The sequence below is a fragment of the Paramisgurnus dabryanus genome, chromosome 10 (assembly GCF_030506205.2).
Source record: "Paramisgurnus dabryanus chromosome 10, PD_genome_1.1, whole genome shotgun sequence".
Taxonomy (NCBI): domain Eukaryota; kingdom Metazoa; phylum Chordata; class Actinopteri; order Cypriniformes; family Cobitidae; genus Paramisgurnus; species Paramisgurnus dabryanus.
In genome coordinates, this window is record NC_133346.1 from 2915786 (window position 1) to 2938070 (window position 22285).

At 36.1% G+C, this 22285-nt stretch overlaps 1 protein-coding gene across 1 annotated transcript; it reads left to right on the plus strand.

Annotated features, from left to right (window-relative positions):
• The first annotated feature begins 6764 nt into the window (after nt 1-6764).
• On the plus strand, nt 6765-16822 carry tacr1b (tachykinin receptor 1b). Its single transcript, XM_065257803.1, has 5 exons — nt 6765-7295; nt 8875-9069; nt 12285-12435; nt 12520-12716; nt 15295-16822. Exons 1-5 carry the CDS (start codon nt 6901-6903, stop codon nt 15584-15586), a joined length of 1230 nt encoding a protein of 409 aa, XP_065113875.1. The 5' UTR covers nt 6765-6900; the 3' UTR covers nt 15587-16822.
• The last annotated feature ends 5463 nt before the right edge of the window (nt 16823-22285 follow it).

Consider the following 22285-nt stretch of genomic DNA (forward strand, 5'->3'; position numbering starts at 1 on the left):
TAAGTGTTAATACTCTGTCAAATAGTTTTATAACAGTGTCATTAATATTTTTCTTGACCTCAACTACAGTGGTACAAATATAATTTGTCATTAAAATGTCATTAAGTGTTAATACTCTGTCAAATAGTTTTATAACAGTGTCATTAATATTTTTCTTGACCTCAACTACATTGGTACAAATATAATTTGTCATTAAAATGTCATTAAGTGTTAATACTCTGTCAAATAGTTTTATAACAGTGTCATTAATATTTTTCTTGACCTCAACTACAGTGGTACAAATATATTTTGTCATTAAAATGTCATTAAGTGTTAATACTCTGTCAAATAGTTTTATAACAGTGTCATTAATATTTTTCTTGACCTCAACTACAGTGGAATAATATTGAATTTGTCATTAAAATGTCAGTAAGTGTTAATACTCTGTCAAATAGTTTTATAACAGCGTCATTAATATTTTTCTTGACCTCAACTACAGTGGAATAATATTGAATTTGTCATTAAAATGACATTAAGTGTTAATACTCTGTCAAATAGTTTTATAACAGCGTCATTAATATTTTTCTCGACCTCAACTACAGTGGTACAAATATAATTTGTCATTAAAATGTCATTAAGTGTTAATACTCTGTCAAATATTTTTATAACATTGTCATAAATATTTTTCTTGACCTCAACCACAATGGTACAAATATAATTTGTCATTAAAATGTCATTAAGTGTTAATAATCTGTCAAATAGTTTTATAACAGCGTCATTAATATTTTTCTTGACCTCAACTACAGTGGTACAAATATCATTTGTCATTAAAAGTGTTAATACTCTGTCAAACAGTGTCATTAATGTTCTTCAGTTCATAATGTTTTTTTTAAGTTTCCTCCAGGTGTTAGAGATATAAAATCAATCATCCAATAATAATAATATTACTAATTAAAATGTATAAAATTATATTGTATTGCATTCACCTAAAATTAAAAGAAAACAGTACAATAATGGGTTAAGCCATGCAGCGTTGGGTCTAAATCGCTGCAAAGTTAATTACATTAAATTAAATTGATTAAATGTTTTGTTAGTTTTTTTCTTCTAAATTTCAGAACCCTCTGTGTGAGGAAGAACAAGTTCTGTTAGTTATCAGTTGTTTCATGTATTGTGCACATACATAAAGTTAAGTATAATCTTTTGATGTGTCTTTTGCATTTTGTTAAGGTATTTCAAATTATTTGACAGAGTATTAACACTTAATGATATTTAAATTACAGTTAAATGTAATGTTAAGCCATAAAGCTAGGTAGTTTCTTTAATTTGATATTTATTCTGCTATGTCATGTTTATGACAGATTTATAACAAGTTATGATGTATTGGTTTATGTCAAGTTGTCATAACAAAGACATCTCAAACAATGTCATCTTTGCATTAAAAATGACATAATTGAACAAATGACACTTAATGAAAGTTTTCATAAATGTACATAAAATCTCCTTCATGTGTCATGTCATGATAATGAAGGTGTCATGTCAGTCTTATGAACATCCCTTCAAGTAAAGTGATACCACATTTTCTGGGATAATTAACCCAATAGCTGAGTTTATCCCTTTTTGACCCAATATTGAAAATAACCTAGCATTTAAAATTACAATTTCGAGGCCAGCAGCAACAACTGTCTTAATGCTTGTTTCGGCATTTCTAGACGTCACGGCTGATTAAAAGTCAACAAATACACAAGTGACTGAATGACTTTATTAGCCAAGTCTAATTTAAATCTTGCATAAAGTAAGGCGTAAGATATTTTATTTCCATTGATGTATAATTAGCAAGCAGAGGACAAATCGACTTTAATAAGATGAATAATAGCAGCGTTAATGAATAAATAAACTGTCTGTCTGCCGTTTTGCTTTTTGCATCCAATCTGTGAGATTGCTTTTGCAAAATGTCTAGTACACATGCAAGGTTAATTCCAAAAACAATAAATTAGTCTCTTCAACTAATCAAAACCAAGCTGTCGAAAGCATCTATAAACAATAGAGAATCATATCATCTATTGCTGCTTGTTTACTATATGTGAAAGGAATGATATATTATTTGTTTATTCATTGATACAGAAATAATTGCATGGTCCCATCAGATCCCACTTCAAATCCAATCGATTCATGTGAACCATGATATGCGGCATGTACATCCAATTTCTGTATGAAATTAGAATTGAGATTTTATTTATGAAGCTCACGTGTACACGGCAGGCTGTAACATACATCACATCACCTGTCAGGAGCTCATGAGAGGTCAGCTTAAAAATGGTGAATAAATCAACCGAGTTCTGGCCAACACACTTCAACCAGTTCATTTTTTGTCCATTTATACATATTGAATCAATGAGCTTTCCATTGATGTATGCTTCGTATTTAAAAATCTGGAATATTAGAGTGTTAAAAAACTAATGCTGTTATATTCACAATATTATGATGTGGATAAATAATGCATTAGTAAATTCACATAAACCTTAAAAAAATTATGAAATAGACATTTACATATGAAGCATACTACTCATTGATTATTGATTTTTTTCTTTGTCATTAAATTACAATCAATTAATGAATTCACCTATAATTTATAGATCCAATGCATGACATGTATTGATTCTGTTAAAGGTCATCAATGGTGAAAGCAATCGCTCCACATGCATCGAGCGACTTTCTCAAATCTGTGCACACCTTCAACAAAGTAAATCTACCATCAGAAACAAGCTTCTCTGAAATTCAATTACCGGACACGACTTCAGGGTCAAGTTGTTTGCTTTCCAAGGTGTTTACATTTTCGTGTACTCCCAGTATAACATTATGAAGAAGACGTTGTACTACTAACTAACTCATTTAGCAAATTAGGGAGATTTAGATTTATTCTGTCGGATTGTATTCTAGTGAGCAGCAGGTGACTTGAATTTTCGTCATTTCTAATAACTCACATTTGGTTGGACACTCGCAGCCAACAGGACAGGTGCATTGAGTACGACCAAAACAAAACAAATCAAAAACATCATTGCGGATCGGATCGAGATCATTCACCCGATCAAAATTCCGTTTCACATCATATGATCTTATCATGATCTAATATGGGTACCACCAACATCCTGTGAGCTTAACATCTCGGTGTAATATTACAGTAGGGTAACACAAGGGTCAGCGTGTTCACAAGTTATTTATGTCATGTTGGTCATTTCCTTATTTTGTGAAATGAAGATATAGTACAGGATAAAGAAACATTACATTTTAAACAAAGACAGAGCGACTACAACACGGCATTAACGTTAAATATAAGCATTGCTTTCATTCACTGACAAAATTTACAAGCTTTTAGTATTTGCTGTCAAACGATCCTTGGTGTAACCCATAACTGCATATTTCACCTGGAACTGAACTAAAGGCTGAACAATACAATGAGCCCAATGTGAATCAAAAGACAATGTGAGAGCGTTCAGCACCCTCTTTAAGATTTCAACGACTTCTGAAGCCGCATAGATTTCCTTTATTTATAGACACAGACACATAGGTCACTTACTAATAGGACCATTTATCTAATTGTGTGTCTCCCATTGTGCTCAGACAGGTTAGAAATACGATAATGAATTAAGCCTATTACTTTTGTTCTGCTGCCAAGTGCCTCTTTTCATTCTTTTCCATTTTACCAAACAAAACTTTCTACATCCTCAGCTGTTTTGATTATATTTTCTATGATGTTATTTATTACCCATCTTTGCAAAACCATTGCAGTTACTGAAATGTTTTGCGGCGAGAAGATGAAAAAACAGCAGAAATTATCATCAATTCCCCAGGTCAAGGATTGTGCATTGATCTTTCGCTCACCTGTAGACATTTTGATATATGCATCCACTGACCTCGCTTTTAGGCTAAAGGTGATGCATTAACAGAGTCTGATAAAGGCTGGTGCCTTTAAAAAAAAGTTGTGTTACCATAGTGAAGGTTTCTATCATTTTGTTTCATTCATGATTATGAAACAGAAGACATTTTGGTGCAGAAAGTATTACCATGGTATTAGTTTGAGAAATAATCTAGAAGAGTTTATGTCTATTCTTTCTACTTTAAACTCAGTTTGGACATGAATATTAATGTTTAAATCAATTTGTTTGGATACTTCCATCTATTTTATGATGTTAATAGAAAATATGTGTTGTAATTTAGGTCGAGTTTTTTGGTCGAGTTCAAGCACTAAAACTTTATTCACTGATATCTGGGGTGCGTTTCCCAAAAGCATCATTAGCTAACTATGGTCGTTGTCACCATTGAACTTATTGGTAACGATAAAACTTGCGACCATAGTTGCTTTCGGGAAATGCACCCCTGTATGGTTGTTTTCTTACCATATGATGTCACTTCCTTGACCATAGATATATACACTAGTGCTGAGTACATACTTTTGAGTGTGTAGCAAAAGAGTATGCACGTTCTGGGACATACTTCGTTGACGTCATGCAACGTGAACGAAAACGAAAAGAATGAAATATTGTTAACAGTCGTGGTGTGCGTAACTAGGCAACCACGACTGTTAACAATTATTCATTCATTCTTATAACTTATGTCCAATATAAGTTTATTTACTATTCCCACCTTTTTTGTCATCATTTCTTTTCCCTTTGAAAAGGGCGTCATTGCCAATGCGCCAGTTAATGAGATGCCCTACAAGATAAACATGGTACTTTTTGGCACAACATCAACCGAGAGAATAAAATATAACTTTAATTAGGATTCTTATACTTAAAAGCTGAAGGCGCATCTCCGCTGCTGCATGCGGCTGCCATGTTTACATGACCACCAAGCTCCTCCCTGCCGCACGCGTGGGTCATTTTAGCCATTAGAGTGTGCATTGATCTGCACTTCGAATTCTAACCGGAAATAGTAGACCATCCGGGTATCTTTGAGATACTCATTTTAACATACTACGATTTCAACATACTACGATTTGTGATATACTAATTTTAGTTTCGCATACTTTTTAGAATGGATAGTATGCGAATTGGGACTCAGATGTCGCCTTGGGGTTCTAAGCATGCGTCAAAACCTCCGCCATCTTCTAACAGGGGTCTTGTCATAGGAAGTAGCTAGGTAACGCTGCTATCTCCGCCTGTACTTCGAATTCATGGACGATGCTGGGCTTTTTTGCTGCGTATGTTAGGGCTACTAGCACTATGCATTACCCTGCTGAAAAAACCAGCATGGACCAGCATGGGAATAATGCTGGTCTATGCTGGTTTAGCTGGTGGTCCCAGCATACCAGCACCAAAACACAACATATGCTGGTATGACCAGCATGGGACGCTGGTACTAATGCTGGTTTAGCTGGTGCTAATGCTGGTTTGGTGCTGGTTTAGCTGGTGCTAATGCTGGTGCTGATGCTGGTTTGATGCTGGTTTAGCTGGTGTTCACTAGATAACCAGCACCAAAACACAACATATGCTGGTCTTGCTGGTATGCTGGATTTTTCAGCAGGGTATAGTTACAAAAAGTACATTTTCATAATATCAAAACTTTAATTTTTTTCTGGACTCAATGCTAAAAACTTGTCTGACTGTTGAGGTTGAAACGAACCAAAAGAAAACCTTGAAAATCACATTCATGACGATTTATGGTGATTTTATTTCTGTTACACCTTTGCCTACAATCACACTAATGCGGGGTTCCACTTTTTCAAGATGGCGGCTCTAGTTGACGCATTCGGTCCAATGAACTGCCGTAGCCAAGGCGACATCTAGTGTAGATATCTATGTTCCTTGCCAACTAAAGATGTAAAAATTTGCATACTCTGTTCAAAATAGTATTCAAAATTATTTAATAGTATTAAAAATCCCTTAAAAAATTAAACATGGTTATTTTGTGGTAATCATGGTTTTACTGCAGTAACCGTGGTTTTTTTTGTTTTAACACTAGTACAACCATGGTTAGTGTAATTAAACCATGGTTTTGCGGAAAGTAATCAATACACCAAAAAAACATGGTTACTACACTTTTACCACAATAAAACCAAGGTTTATTTTCGTAAGGGATGAACATGTTCAAAATCACTATTTTGAAATATATATACTTAAAGTACATGGATGATCCACCACTTTCAGAGAACATTTTAATCGCAGATCCACGCACACATAATGGATGATGTTTCTGGTTAACTTAACCAGAAAATATTATTATTTGACCCAAAAATAGGTTAAAACAACCCAGTAATTTGGGTTGAAACAATCCAGCATGTAATAAATTACAACACAAAGCAATTTTTGGAGTATGCATACTATTTTAGGCTATATACTTTACTATTTACATTTAGCGCATAGTAGATTAATTGGAATGGAGCATAATTAAAAAAAAACTGGCTTTAATAGCCAATCTGCAATTGATCAAAATACTAACAGGCTTAAAATGATTTAAAGAACAAATTATGAGATAAACTGATATTAACAAACGACTATTTCCAATAGGCTAAACCTTTCTCAAACGAAAAGGCGAAAACTTAAAGAAACTTGCCACGCCCACTTACACATCTGTCTACTTCATCATGACAGACACATTGTGTACATTTGGTTTTTAATTCGCCTTTTTGTTCTCATGACAGATGCTTGAAAGTCGAAAACAGCAGCAAGAATCAGTTAAGCCCATGCGCGTGACTGCACAGATCGCGGATCGTCATGTTTGGGCACGAGAGTGCGCGGACACGCGAGCCGCAGTTGCAGCGCGTTTGGCGAGGCGCGGTGAGTGCGCGCTCGGGATTCTGCATGCGGCTTATCATAAACATGCATTTGTGACTCCTGGCACGAGAATATTAAGATATTTTCGGATTTACTTTTTCCAACCCAAACACACCCTTAACTTTTTCAGTGGCATGCTTATTTATTGATCATGGATCCTCTTTACATCACTTGGGAAAACTCCACCAATGGTTCACGTGTGAATGACACGGATGTTTTCTCGAACCAGTTCGTTCAGCCGGTCTGGCAGGTGGTTCTGTGGGCCGTCGCGTACTGCTGTATAGTTCTGGTGTCGGTGGTTGGGAACATCACTGTCGTTTGGATCATTTTAGCACACAAACGCATGAGGACCGTCACCAACTACTTTCTGGTGAATCTCGCGTTTGCTGAAGCGTCTATGTCCGCTTTCAACACCGTCATTAACTTTGTGTATGCGGTACACAATGATTGGTACTTCGGTCTGGTTTACTGTCAATTTCACAACTTCTTTCCCATAGCAGCAGTCTTCGCCAGTATTTACTCAATGACAGCTATAGCACTGGACAGGTGAGCTCAAATCTATTCTGTTCTATTCTATTATTTAGGTCTATTTAAGTCTATAAAATACCATAAAGTATCCAAGTATTATTTGTATTATAATCTGTTAAGCCAAAAATGAGTGTAAGTTATAAAAATGACATCTTATTTTATTTATATTGACCTGTTTAAGTCTAAAATGAGTCTGAAGTAGTAAATATTACTTTGATTGTAGCAATTTAGGTTTATTTAAATCCACAATATGACTGAAGGATAAAATTATTATTTCAACTTAATTATTTAGGTCTATTTAACTCTAAAATTAGTCTTAAAGGGATAGTTCACCTTAAAATGAAAATTCTGTAATCATTTGGTCATCCTCATGTTGTTTTAAACCTGTATGAATTTTTTTTCTGATGAACACAAAAGAAGATATTTTGAGAAATGATGGCAAACACACAGCAGATAGTGACCATTGACTTCCATAGTAGGGAAAAAATATTTTGGAAGTATTGTGATAAATGATGAAGAAAATATTTTGATAAATGATGGAGCACACAGTTGACAATACCCATTAAATTCCATCATATTTTTTATTCCTATAAAAGTCAATGGTGAGGATGAGAAAATGATGACTGAATTTAAGTATAATATTTTTTTCTATTTATTTATTTATGTCTATAAAATTAGTCTTAAATAATATTTATATTATTATTTATATATAAAAAAGTCTAAAAGTGTCAATTTATTTTTAATATTTAGACCCATTTAAGTCCAAAAACAAGACTGAAGTATCTAATATTATTTGAATAGCTATTTAGGTTTATTTATAAGTCTTTAAGGAGTCTATTTATTAATTATTTCGATATGATTACTAAGGTCTGTTACTTTGGTAAACTTAAAGAAATATATTTATAGTTAATGAATGAAAATAAACATAATATTATTTAGTTAACCCAATTTGCATCTAACATTGAGTCTAACATATAAGACATGCAATTTTAATTTAATTAGTTATGTCTATTTGACTAAGAAAATTAGTTTGTACTTAATTTGAAACATAAAAAAGTGTTTATGCATGTAAAGTAATAAATGAATCAAAACTACATTCTGTCTAATTCGACTTATGATATTTAACATTATCTTTAAAGGCTGGCAGATTATTCATCACAGTGATAACTTAAAAACCCATCCTTGACAAATCCAGTATTGAGTGTACAAACAATACCCTGTTTTGGATATGTACTCTAGTATTCTTTGGAGTACTACTCTATACTTAGAGTTATGCATTCAAGGGTATACAGAGTTTTTACGTGTGTCCCTTGGAAATCGAAAGTACAACCTTTCCACCACTATACCAATGCTCTACCTAGAGGAATATGTATGTAAATGCCATATTGTGAGAAAAAAAATGGTCAAAAATGGTGCCAAGTCACTGGGCAGTACCCTTTAAAAAGGTCCTTATGTTTACCATTTATGTGTACCTCTAATGAACGTTTTAGGTCCATAATCAGATCAGCAGGAATAATTTAGGATCAAACAGTGGCTGATGCTCCTCTTGGTTTGCATAACCAGCAGGTCATTGTTTTTTTTTTACCTCCCTCCGCAGGTATATGGCTATCATCCACCCACTCCAGCAGCGTCTGTCATCCACTGAGACTAAGTTAGTAATCGGGGTGATCTGGGCTCTGGCACTGTTGCTGGCTTTCCCTCAATATTATTTCTCCAGCACCGCTAAGCTGCCAGGACGAGTCGTGTGCTACATCAACTGGCCAGAGTACAACGTGTGGGATTTTCAGAAGATGTAAGAGCATGTTGTTGTGTCTGTGCTTGTAAATCTCTTCCCCTGAGGGGGCTGTGAATCAAACATCAGCAGTCTCCACAATAGGTTGCGAATATAAAGTAGGTATAGAGAAGTTTTGAGGTCAGTTTTAAAGAACGTTGAGAGTCAACAAAAGTACTTTATGTTGTATAAAATTAAAAGTTATTCAAATAAAATGTAATCAAATTCAACTCAAAATGAAGTCACACAATATCAGGTGTTTCAAAAGTTTGAGTAAACCTTTATTTTTTGTCCCCTGGTTCTTTTCACCGTACTATGACTTTGTTGGGATTTCACACCCTGCATTTTTTTTTAGCTGCGATGTCCGTGGTGCTGAACTCAAGGGCATCAGGTGTCAGTAGATCACTCGCACCTGAGGACCATCAGCTCTGCTTATTTGTGTCCATAAACTAATTTTCGCACATCTGCACTTTTTCGGAATTGTGCTCTTACGCTAAACTGCCCCGTTTAGTAAATCTTAGTCCCTTACGAAAGAAAAATATACACTCACCTAAAGGATTATTAGGAACACCATACTTATACTGTGTTTGACCCCCTTTCGCCTTCAGAACTGCCTTAATTCTACATGGCATTGATTCAACAAGGTGCTGAAAGCATTCTTTAGAAATGTTGGCCCATATTGATAGGATAGCATCTTGCAGTTGATGGAGATTTGTGGGATGCACATCCAGCGTACGAAGCTCCCGTTCCACCACATCTCAAAGATGCTCTATTGGGTTGAGATCTGGTGACTGTGGGAGCCATTTTAGTACAGCGAACTCATTGTCATGTTCAAGAAACCAATTTGAAATTAATCAAGCTTTGTGACATGGTGCATTATCCTGCTGGAAGTAACCATCAGAGGATGGGTACATGGTGGTCATAAAGGGATGGACATGGTCAGAAACAATGCTCAGGTAGGCCTTGGCATTAAAATGATGCCCAATTGGCACTAAGGGGCCTAAAGTGTGCCAGGAAAACATCCCCCACACCATTACACCACCACCACCAGCCTGCACAGTGGTAACAAGGCATGATGGATCCATGTTCTCATTCTGTTTACGCCAAATTCTGACTCTACCATCTGAATGATTCAACAGAAATTGAGACTCATCAGACCAGGCAACATTTTTCCAGTCTTCAACTGTCCAATTTTGTTGAGCTTGTGCAAATTGTAGCCTCTTTTTCCTATTTGTAGTGGAGATGAGTGGTACCCAGTGGGGTCTTCTGCTGTTGTAGTCCATCCGCCTCAAGGTTGTGCGTGTTGTGGCTTCACAAATGCTTTGCTGCATACCTCGGTTGTAACGAGTGGTTATTTCAGTCAAAGTTGCTCTTCTATCAGCTTGAATCAGTGGACCCATTCTCCTCTGACCTCGAGCATCAACAAGGCATTTTCGCCCACAGGACTGCCGCATACTGGATGTTTATCCCTTTTCACACCATTCTTTGTAAACCCTAGAAATGGTTGTGTGTGAAAATCCCAGTAACTGAGCAGATTGTGAAATACTCAGACCGGCCCGTCTGGCACCAACAAACATGCCACGCTCAAAATTGCTTAAATCAACTTTCTTTCCCATTCTGATTGGTTGATTAGATAATTGCATTAATAAGAAATTGAACAGGTGTTCCTAATAATCCTTTAGGTAAGTATATACCCATATATAACTTGAAATTTTCTTTTCCATTTTACAATGTATTATATATTGGCAATACATGGAATAATATATTGATATGTAATATATTGCAGTATATTGGAAAATATAAACATTAAATCCCATATATGGGAATATATTGCCTAATATATTACATGATGTTTTCAATATATTTTTGTTTCGTAAGGTGTATAACCAATTTTCTGTTTCTGTCTCTTATTTACTATAATTACATTTGTCGGTATCAGCTTCAGCCATTAATAAACCCATATCGGTCGACCACTGGTAGTCAAAGTGCATAAAGCTTCTGCAATCTGAACAGAGCAGATCTATGTTGCTCACCATTTGCTTGCACTGCAATCCTTCCCTTATAAATAAAGGAACCAGACTTTGAAAGTTGGTGCAATGTGGTTTCCCATCCTAAAACACAGTACCACATACAGTACCCTACTTTACTCTCAATAAACATCATCAGCAATCGCACGTCAATGAGAACAACGAGACATCAGCATCTGATTTATCATATGAATATCTAAACTACTTAGTAAAGATACGCCGACTTGTTTCTTAATCATCGTATATCTATCAGCTATTAAATGACTTTAGTAATTCACTTTATCTTGATGTTTCTCATTCTAATTGCCACCTCACATCAATACGGCTCTCCAATATCTTCACGCTCTCTTGCACAAACTGCGTAAGTGGCAGGTGTAGACCTCCATTTCCATATCGGCTTTAGCCGTTCACCCAGCCGTGCAACCAATCTTCCTGCTGGCTTAGACTGTCGCTTTTGCGAGGTCAACACATCTACCTTTTTTTAAAGGACATAATCTTATCCATCACCTGTCAGACTTCACTTCTTCAGGTTGTTTTTTTCTGTCGAAATTTCTGTAAAATCAAAGATGCTTCCTGGAAGGTGTTGGAGATAAAAAGCATTAATCAATTAAACAGCCTCATTAAGTTGCTGCTAGATCTTTGTGTCTGTTTGTGTGAAGATTGATAGTTGTAGACACACAGAGAAAGAAAGAGATTGAAAAACTTTTTGCCATCATAATCCACAGGACTTCGTCCATGCAGCGCACCACAGGCTTGTCTTTTCAGACAGTCTCCTATCGCTTAAGCTAGACAATATTTAATTACCTCTCTCCCACAGCTACAGTTTGGGATGCTTAAGCTTCATCACAGCACGATCACAGACTCATCCGAAATGCCAAAAAAAAAAACTGTATCTGCATTTACTAATACAATACGGTTTTGGTAATGCATCTGTATGTTTTTTCTCTACACCCCTCCTGTGAGCCGAGTGTCTTTTTTAGATAAGGCTTCAAGCAAATTAGTCCATTAAATCGTACGGTAATCACAAGCACTTGAATTCTTAAAGCGTCCACGGTTGGTGAATCAAAAGTTTCCAAGCATTTATTTTTAAGTGCCAGCCAGCAGGAAGAAAACACGTGGGATGGAGAGGTGATGGTTCAAACCCTTTTTAGATGTCTTTAATCTTTATTGGCTGTGTTTTTCATTCTCCTCTTTTTGTTTCTCCGTCAGGTATTATGTCTGTGTGGTTATTCTCATCTACGTTCTGCCTTTGATGGTCATGGGATGTGCGTACCTGGTGGTGGGCTGCACTCTGTGGGCCGGTGAGATTCCCGGAGACTCCTCGGATCGCTATCGAGAGCAGCTAACCGCCAAACGAAAGGTCTTTGTTAGATGCAACAAGACTAACTAGCTTCTTTTCACCAGGTTAACTTACTTGGGTCCCTTGACTTCACATCTTTTGTAGGTGGTGAAGATGATGATTGTGGTCGTGTGCACCTTCGCTGTCTGCTGGCTGCCGTATCACGTCTACTTCCTGTTGCATCAGTTCTTTCCCAACCTGTTTGAGGAACGTTACATCCAACAGGTGTATTTGGGAATTATGTGGCTTGCAATGAGCTCTACGATGTACAATCCCATCATCTATTGTCTGCTCAACGACAGGTAACAGCAGCTGTAGATTCCTATAAAATAAATGATATTAGTGTATATAAATTACTATTCAAAAGTTTAGGGTCACTTACTCATTCTCGATTGATATCGTCACATTTCAAAATAAAAGTATGGAATTGCACAAATGTAACTTTAACAATTATGGTATGTCTAAAAATGACAAAATAAATCCAAACTTGTTATATGTTTTATAATTATTTTATATTATTACATGGCTTGTTGGAATGGTTGATTCTGATTGGCCAGTCATAAGATTTGCAGGTTTGTTGTTCCTAGTTATACCACGGGTCTGTTGAATGCTGTATTCTGATTGGCTGAGAAATGTTCCGTGGGTATGCATTCATTTCTGATAACCACACACCTAACTTGTCAAATGTCTTAAAAATAGGCACCAGATCAATGTTTGTGGTAACCGTGGTATAAGAGGAATAATTGACTCCGGTCCTTTGAATTATTTGAAAATAATGCACACCCGCGGTGAAACGTACCGAGCCCCTAAGGTGACATTGGAGTAAAAAAAATCTAAAGTTTAGTTTCATGTGCTCACGCAAAACCTTCATTTGCAGAATTTTTTTATGTTTAGTTTCACGCGCTCGCGTGGAACTATCGCGCGCTCGCGTGGAACTATCGCGCGGTCGCGTGGAACTATCGCGCGGTCGCGTGGAACTATCGCGCGCTCGCGTGGAACTATCGCGCGGTCGCGTGGAACTATCGCGCGGTCGCGTGGAACTATCGCGCGCTCGCGTGGAACTATCGCGCGCTCGCGTGGAACGATCGCACGCTTGCGTGGAACGATCCCGCGCTGGCGTGGAACTATCGCGCGAAACTTTTGCTTTCACGTGCGCGCGCGATAGTTTCACGTGCTTGCGCGAAAGCTTCACGTGAGCACGCAAAACTAAACTTTAAAAAGAAAATCTGCACATGAAGGTTTCGCGTGAGCACATGAAATTAAACTTTATTTAATTTTTGCTCCATGTCCCCTTAGGTGCTCCGTAGAAACACATTGCACTTTGGGTGTGCATTATTTTCTTATAATTCAGTGGCCTGTCATCAATTATTCCTTACATAACAACCACTCAAAACTAATAACCCGGATGCTGCAAATGATTTTATAAGGTCAGGTACAGTTTAATATTACACAAAAATATGTCTTTTAATAACATATATTGCATTATATGTATATGTGATTAATCCAAGTGTTCGTGACATTTGAACGTCTTACCTTAAAACCGAAAGTAAAAAAAATGATTTGCGGAAGGTCTGCAATTGTTAATAATTAGCTAATAAAATATTTCAATATAATCAATAATTAATGTTTCTTACCTTACTTATGAGATGAATAGCCGTGTAATGAGCTAGTGTGATACTAGACCCTCTGCTTTGCTTATTTCTGCGATAACAACCGGTTGCCGATACGTTATCCCTTACGTATGTAACTTATATATTAAATTTTAGCGTCTCTAGTTTAAGCATCCCCAGAATTGTCCTGTTGCCAATCCTGAGATGCTTTTTAAAGACTTTTTGGTTTATCTACGTTATTTGGTCCAAGTCGTCCTTTTCAGAAACAGCTTTTCGTTTTTAGGTTTGTAAGATCAGAAAATACATTTCGGTATGGTGACTTTAAACTTTTGAATGGTTGTGAATGCATGTATTCAGAGAAAGACAGACAGGGTTGCCATGTCCGCATTTCTCTACGAAATTGGGCTACTTTAACTCTTTCCCCGCCAATGTTTTAAAAAAGTTGCCAACCAGTTGCCAATGTGTAAGCATTTAGCCTAGCCCCATTCATTCCTATGGCTCCAAACAGGGATGAATTCAAAAGCCACCAAACACTTTCATGTTTTCCCTATTTAAAGACTCTTACATGAGTAGTTACATGAGTAAGTATGGTGACACAAAATAAAATTTTTGTTTGGAGCCATCGGAATGAATGGGGCTAGGATAAATGCTAACACATTCAAGAAGCGCTGTACAAAGATTAAAAGTGCACGCATTGAAAAAAGACAGGTATGTATTAATTCATCAAGTTGAGGTAAGAACAGTAACATTTTTGAAAAACTGTGGTGGTTATCAAATGAAAGAACAGACCCAAACAAAAAAAAGTTTAATCCTGTCTTCATTTGTTCTCTTTTAACTACCTCTCAAATATGGGCAGGTTTCTTTAAAAATACCAAATTTTGAGCAAAAAGCTCATGAGATTTAGAGCGATGATTAAAACATACACAGAGTTTTTACTGTTTGGGCTTAGTGGATGCACCCAGGTTTCATAAGTTGGGTGAGAGCACCACCTGGTGGATAATAGCGGAAATATAGATTGCCGTACAAACTCGTCATTGGCAGGAAAGCGTTTTCTCTTGACGAGTTAACTCATCAATGGCAGAGAAAGAGTTAATAATGTTGTCCATGGGTTGAATGACCCCAATAATCTGATATTTAGCCCTGGGTATGCGAATTGTAGCAGATAAACCCTGCCAAACGCTGAAAAAAGGCTACTTGGCTTAAATTTTAGATGAGGTTTGAGTGGCAATTGGGAAGAAAGGGTTACCTATCTGAACTTAATCTCTTGCAGGTTTCGAGCTGGATTTCAGCAAGCATTCTTCTGGTGTCCATGCGTTCATCGAGTCACACATGAAGGTCTGGAGCTCAAATCAACTCGATATCTACAGACCCAGGCGAGCATCTGCCGCACCAGCCGAATGGAGACGACAATATCCGCGGTGATGCCGGCTGGAGAGGTCAACCTGCAAGAAAATCAAAATCGATTTTCAATAGATCTCACAACCAACGGTTCTTCACGGAGCGCATCCAAGACTGTATCAGAGTCCTCCAGCTTTTATTCTAGTAATAACTTAGCTTTGTAAATGCTTTCAGTGTATTTCTAAAAAAGATTCACGTTGTAGGGATCAAGATCAGAGGTCCAACAAACGAAAAGAGATTTCCAGGTTGACTTGGATGAAGGCTAATGTGTTTAGTATATCATACATACTCTCTATTTTGTTTTTGGTGAACTACCTAAAACAGAAGGACATTTGATATTCTTCAAGAACAATATTTTCTTGTCTCTTGTTGCATTCGAGCGACAGTACTGAGCAGCTGACCGGCAATCATCCCCAGAGGAATTTTCCTGACAAGTACTTGTTCCAGCATTCCAGGATTCCAGGATTTGTTTAGGAAACCAGACCAGCTGATGCCCCTAGCAACTATTTGTCAGGCGTCCATCAAGGTTACAGCGATTTGTTGGTGATATGATAGCCATGCAGAAGGGTTCGCACCTGTTGCCGAATATTACTGCACTACAAAGGCGACAAAAGATTTGTATTGAAGGCTCGTGGTATATATAGCACAGAGAGGAGGGATAAACAGACAGTATACAAATATAGCAGCCTTCTATTATGTAATTATATTAAAGACTTTGTGTATTTTAAGCATGTTGATAAGCATCAGTACTGCCTTTGCCTAATAGAGGACACACTAATATCATATGTTTAAAAGTTTGTATATTTCCAAAACTGTGTCTTCTGTATTAAAAATGATGTTTTTGCAGCGACGGATTAGACAGAGCATCATCTTGACGTCTGTGTGTAATATTGTTTGTGCTTTACGTGCCTCTTTCAGCTGTAAGGCCGAGTAAAATTGTAGTGGCTCTCGCTTTGTGGCGCAGGTGCGAGCGCTGCTTTGATGCGTCCAGAGGAACAAAGATTCGCCAGTACTGCACCTTTTGAACTGCTTCACAGCTGCATGCATTACTGCGATATCTCAACCCTTCTGACAGACACGTGTTTAGAGTCGCGCTGTGCTTTTAGACTGTTAAAGGTGTCGTATACAGAGCCTTGCTTAGATCTGATTCAACATACTGCACTGTCAGAAGAATTGGGAAAAAATTGTGCCTAGCTGTCACCAGGCCGGTCCCCAAAAAGTACACCTAAAGAATTCATATTATTACCTCAGAATATTGCAAAGAGTTTATACTAGTACTTCAAAGATACATATAAACATCTTTACATAAATGGTACATGTTGGGACCTTTATAAAGAGTACTGTCCCAGTGACAGCTTCGGACCATTTTTTGAAATATTTTCCTGCACTGCAAAAAATTATTTTCGAGACATTTTCTTAGTATTTTTAACTTATTTTTTCTGAAAACAAGTTAAAAATACTATCTAAAAATTCTTAAATTAAGATGCTTTTTCTTGATAAGCAAAACGACCCAAGAAAATAAGTCTAGTTTTTAGACCAAAAATATCAAATTTAAGTGATTTTGTGCATAAAACCAGAAAAAAAATCTGCCAATGGGGTAAGCAAAAAAATCTTGAACATTTTTCCTAAACACTAAATTCAAGAAAAAATTGCTTACCCCATTGGCAGATTTTTTTGCTTGTTTTATGCACAAAATCACTTAAATTTGATATTTTTTTGTCTAAAAACTAGACTTATTTTTTTTAGTCGTTTTGAATTTTTTTTCTTGAAAATCATTTTTTGCAGTGTGAACCACCAGTTGTTTTTAATATCCCACAAGATATGCTTAACCAGAAACCAGTCTATAAACTTTAGAGAGATTCAGTGGCTGTTTTTAATTCTTAATTAATAAAAGAAAAGAAAAAACTGCCTGCGTCCCTTCTCATATTTTGCTCAAACAACAAAACAAAAAAACGAAGAAGCGTTGTCAAGTTATGTAGATTATAATATTACAGTACAAGTTTATTTGTTCAGAAACACTACTGACAGTAAAAACATTATTGCTTTGATGTGACTGTCCCTTTAACTCTTTCCTCGCCATTGACGAGATTTCTTGTCAATTAAGAAAAAACATTTTGCATAAAAAAACGGGTTTTTTTAAGAATGTTTATGTTAATCTGCAATACCACGATTATCCACAGCACTTACCCAATTTATGAAAAAAGGCAAAACGTTATTTACTATTATTTATTTATTTTAAACTCTGTGTATGTTTTGATAATCATTCTGAATCTGATATCTAACAAAATTCCTTCACAAAAATGCAATTATTTCAGCTTTTTGCAAAAAAAAGTATTTTTAAAGATAAGAATAAGCTTTATAAGCAAAAAAATATAGATAGGATAAAAGTTTTTTCCTGTTTTGTTTGTTTGTTTGTTTGAAAGCAGAGGGTCTGTTTCTTCATTTGATATATATATGTTTATAAATTTAATAAAGAAAATTTTCCTGGAAGGCATTTTTTGAAACTTTTGTGAAAATCACAAAAAATGCTGGCGTGCAACTTTTAAAAAAAATGGCTTGCAGCAAATGATTTAAGATGTCGTGATCTTCAGTTCATTGTTAAAAAAAGTTGGTTCAACTTAATAAAGTAAGTTACCTGGTTGCCTTCAAAATTTTAAGTTAATTCAACTCAAAAATATTATTGGACACAAAACTTTTTTGTCAAATCCTCTCAAAATTTTAAGGCAACCAGGTTACTTACTTTATTAAGTTAAACCAACAAATACAGTGTATGTAAATATATTTAATTATCTGTTCAAATAAACAATTTGTGCATTAAAATGGTATTTGTTAATTCAAAATCAATGAGTATATTAGGGGTTAAGATTAGAGGTGCACTGTGTTTTACTCCTGTCATAGCAGTTTGAAATAAAAAAGTTATTGTGTATTCTAAGGCTTGGCACTGATTGTTATGTTTTAAAGGTGCTGTAGAATGTAAAACTGTATTTACATAGGCATAGATAAATAATAAGAGCTCTGTAAATCTAATGACTTATAGTGAGGCTCAAACACGTTTGTTTGCTCCGTCTTATGTAAACCTTGTGCATGCTAAAGACTGCTGGAAAACAGACTAATCACAACATAACACCAACTGTGACGTTACAGTCGAGATGTACACCCCAACATTAAATTAATTACAATGTTATTACAATGATAAAACAAAGTTGTGACTGCTGAGTATGCTAGTAAATGCTATATGTAAGTTACGTTTTGCAGGTCCATACTGAAAAAAAAAACACAAACTTACCACTCAGAAACGTCCATTAACAATATCCAGACGATTGATTATTCATCAAAATCTGTATTTTTATCTAATACAGGCTCAAACATAAGGTCTTTTAAATCACACACATACACAGAGCTACTGAAATGAGCTGCTCTGTGAAACAGCCAATCAGAGCAGAGCTCAACATTATTGTTCATGACCCTTTCAAAACAGTTAATAATAGACCATTTCATTCTAAAGAAAAATCATAGGGTGGTAAATGGACATGTAAAACCATTTCTGGATAATTGTTGCACTTAATTATATAATGGATGTCATGTTCATGGCACATGTCATGACATGATTATAAATGTGTCATGTCAGTCTTATGAACACCCCTTCAAGTAAAGTTTACCGAAAATGTTTATATTTGACCCAACAATGGGTTAAAACAACCCAGCATTTTAGGTTGAAACAACCCAGCATATGTTGAATTAAATGTGCTGGGTCTGTCCCTTTTTGACCAAATGCGCCTATATATAAATCCTGAAAATTATAATTTCGAGGCCAACAGCAACAACTGTATTCCCTTAATGGAATAGTCTACTCATTTTCAATATTAAAATATGTTATTACCTTAACTAAGAAGAGTTGATACATCCCTCTATCATCTTAGTGCGTGCACGTAAGCGCTGGGGCGCGCTGCGACACTTCGATAGAATTTAGCTTAGCCCCATTCATTCAATAGTACCACTCAGAGATAAAGTTAGAAGTGACCAAACACATCAACGTTTTTCCTATTTAAGACGAGTAGTTATACGAGCAAGTTTGGTGGTACAAAATAAAACGTAGCGCTTTTCTAAGCGGATTTAAAAGAGGAACTATATTGTATGGCGGAACAGCACTTTAGGGAGTACTTCGACTCGGCGCAGTAACACCCTCCCTCTCCCATTATGAGAGGGAGAAGGGGAGCGGATTTTTCAGGCGAGTTGAAGTACTCCCAAAAGTGCTATTCCGCCATACAATATAGTTCCTCATTTAAATCCGCTTAGAAAAGCGCTACGTTTTATTTTGTACCACCAAACTTGCTCGTATAACTACTCGTCTTAAATAGGAAAAACGTTGATGTGTTTGGTCACTTCTAACTTTATCTCTGAGTGGTACCATTGAATGAATGGGGCTAAGCTAAATGCTATCGAAGTGTCGCAGCGCGCCCCAGCGCTTACGTGCACGCAGGGATGTATCAACTCTTCTTAGTTAAGGTAATAACATATTTTAATATTGAAAATGAGTAGACTATTCCTTTAAGTTGTCTTCTTAATGGTTAGTTTTGCTTTTATCTGGATTTCTAGAAGTCTCAGCTCATTAAAATCAACGAATACACATGTGACTGAATGACTTTATTAGCCAAGTCTAATTTACATCTTGTTTATCATAGCAAGTGTATTGTTCACAGTCAGTTTTTATGGTGCTTTTCAAACTTTATTTATTTTTTAATATGTTTCCTTATTTATTATTTATTTGTACTTATAACTGTAATTGTTTTGCACCAGCACATCAAGACAAATTCTTTGTACATGCGAACCCGCAGTACTTGGCAATAAAGCCGATTCTGATGAAAGTAATAAAAGAGGAAATACTGATGGCTCCAATATTCCGAGACCACATTGAAAATCAGGCATTCAAAATCTAATTTAAACCAGAATGTAAACAAAGTTTACGTCTGATTTCCTGACGTTCATTAACAACAAGATGTTCGTACTTAGATTAGTGCTGAGAAGGGTTATCGAGTTTGCACCATATCAGCCCAAATTAATTATTTATCATTTCAAACATGGATTTAATTAATACAAATTCAAAAAGGACTCTGTATAGTGTATGTGAATCTGCATGGGCTCTCTGGCAGATTGGACCCTGAACAAGGGCTGATGTGTTTAGCACACTGGTCCTGATGAGAGACTGCTGACTGTACAGATACGATGATGCTCGGTTTGATATGCCAACTACAATAAACAACACGCTAAATATCCTTTGACTTGCGGGGGAAGATGATAGTGCAAACATTTGAGATGTGCCACAAATCTCTGCACTGTCTAGTTTACGACTAATGTTATACACTCTCAAAAAAGGTACAAAAATAACACCTTTGTGTCTAAAGGGTGCATACTAGTACCTCAGAAGTACATACGTGTATTAAGTTTTTTGTGTTGTGCTTTATTGCACATGCTAGACTTTTTTAAGACTCGTCGGTTCCTCATAGCTGAGGAGACTTGATGTAGTTCGTAATTCTGCCTTGTTGGCGACATTAATGGTCACTGTGCCTCTGGCTTAACTTTTCCTCTAATCCCTGATTATTATATCTCAAGTCGGAGGATCTTATGGAGATGTTTCTCCGAAGAATCAATTTGTAGTCTCCCATCTACAAGGACATGTCAAGCTTACAAGGATTTAATTTATTACGATCCATCAAAGCAAAAGTTTCTCTGCTTTAAATCGGTTTTGTTCAAGAGTGAGCTTGCGTTTCAGTCTGTTATACGTTATGAATAATAATCATAATTGGTTTGATTAAAAGTATAAGCAAGCATTAACAGTGATGTCACAGCTTAGTGTTGATGACATCATCAACTCAGAATATTAAATTGAAGTGTTTCAGTCATCCTTCGCTTTTTCTGATTCTTAAAATAAAAACATTTTTAATCAAGCATCATAACAGCTGATAAAACTGTTACGACCTGAGAGACCAGAATCTCATTTCGGTCTGGATCAAGGGTGGGCTTTCCTGGTCCTGAAGGACCACAGTCCTGCAGAGTTTAGCTCAAACACACCTGAACATCATTTGCAAACAATACTTAAGCCTTTATTAGATTTTACAGGTGTGTTTGAATAGGGTTTGAGCTAAACTCTGTAGGACTGTGCCCCTCCAGGACCAGGAAAGCCCACCCCTGGTCTGGAGGATGAGCTCTATTCAACACCCTAGCAACACCATAGCAACCCTAAGATCATGCATAGATATCAGGAAATAGCTATGAGGTTGCTAAATGACCTGGTAGGGCTCTTTTGTGCGTGGACCAAATTTAACACCCTTTGTTGATTCCTATGCAACTGCATGGTTATAGCGATGCGGTTGCTAAGGTGATCTGGGGGTTGCTATGGCATAATAACTCATTCACTGCTCTTAATAAACTAAATGTGAATATAACCAATGCATGATATAAATTTAGTTGGGAATTAACTTATGCTTTGAGATCGTTTGTTGTTCATTAGTATAAAATAAATAAAGAAGTGATAATTGATGATGCTAAATTTTCTGCATCTGTGCAGTGCTCACCTGCAGTTGATAATGATGTGATAAATCATTCTTTTGTCATTATATATCTATATATATATATCTTTTTTTTTTTTGTTTAAAGTAATGTAATGCAGGCCTACGTATTCATTCTCCTCTTATGTTTTCTTTAATTAAAAGACATCAATTCCCAGGACTCAACCAAAGCAGATGTGTAGATCCTCTTTTTCATTCTTGACAGTAATTGTTTACAAACCCAATAAAGAATAAATGCATTAAAGCATTATCATGATGCATGTTTCTTTATGTTTCAGAGGTGTTGTGAAATTCTAG

Coding starts and splice junctions, on each gene's coding strand:
- tacr1b (XM_065257803.1), top strand. CDS start 6,901: ATGGATCCTCTTTACATCACTTGGGAAAACTCCACCAATGGTTCACGT. Junction 7,296..8,874: donor ACAGCTATAGCACTGGACAG/GTGAGCTCAAAT, acceptor CTCCCTCCGCAG/GTATATGGCTATCATCCACC. Junction 12,717..15,294: donor TATTGTCTGCTCAACGACAG/GTAACAGCAGCT, acceptor AATCTCTTGCAG/GTTTCGAGCTGGATTTCAGC.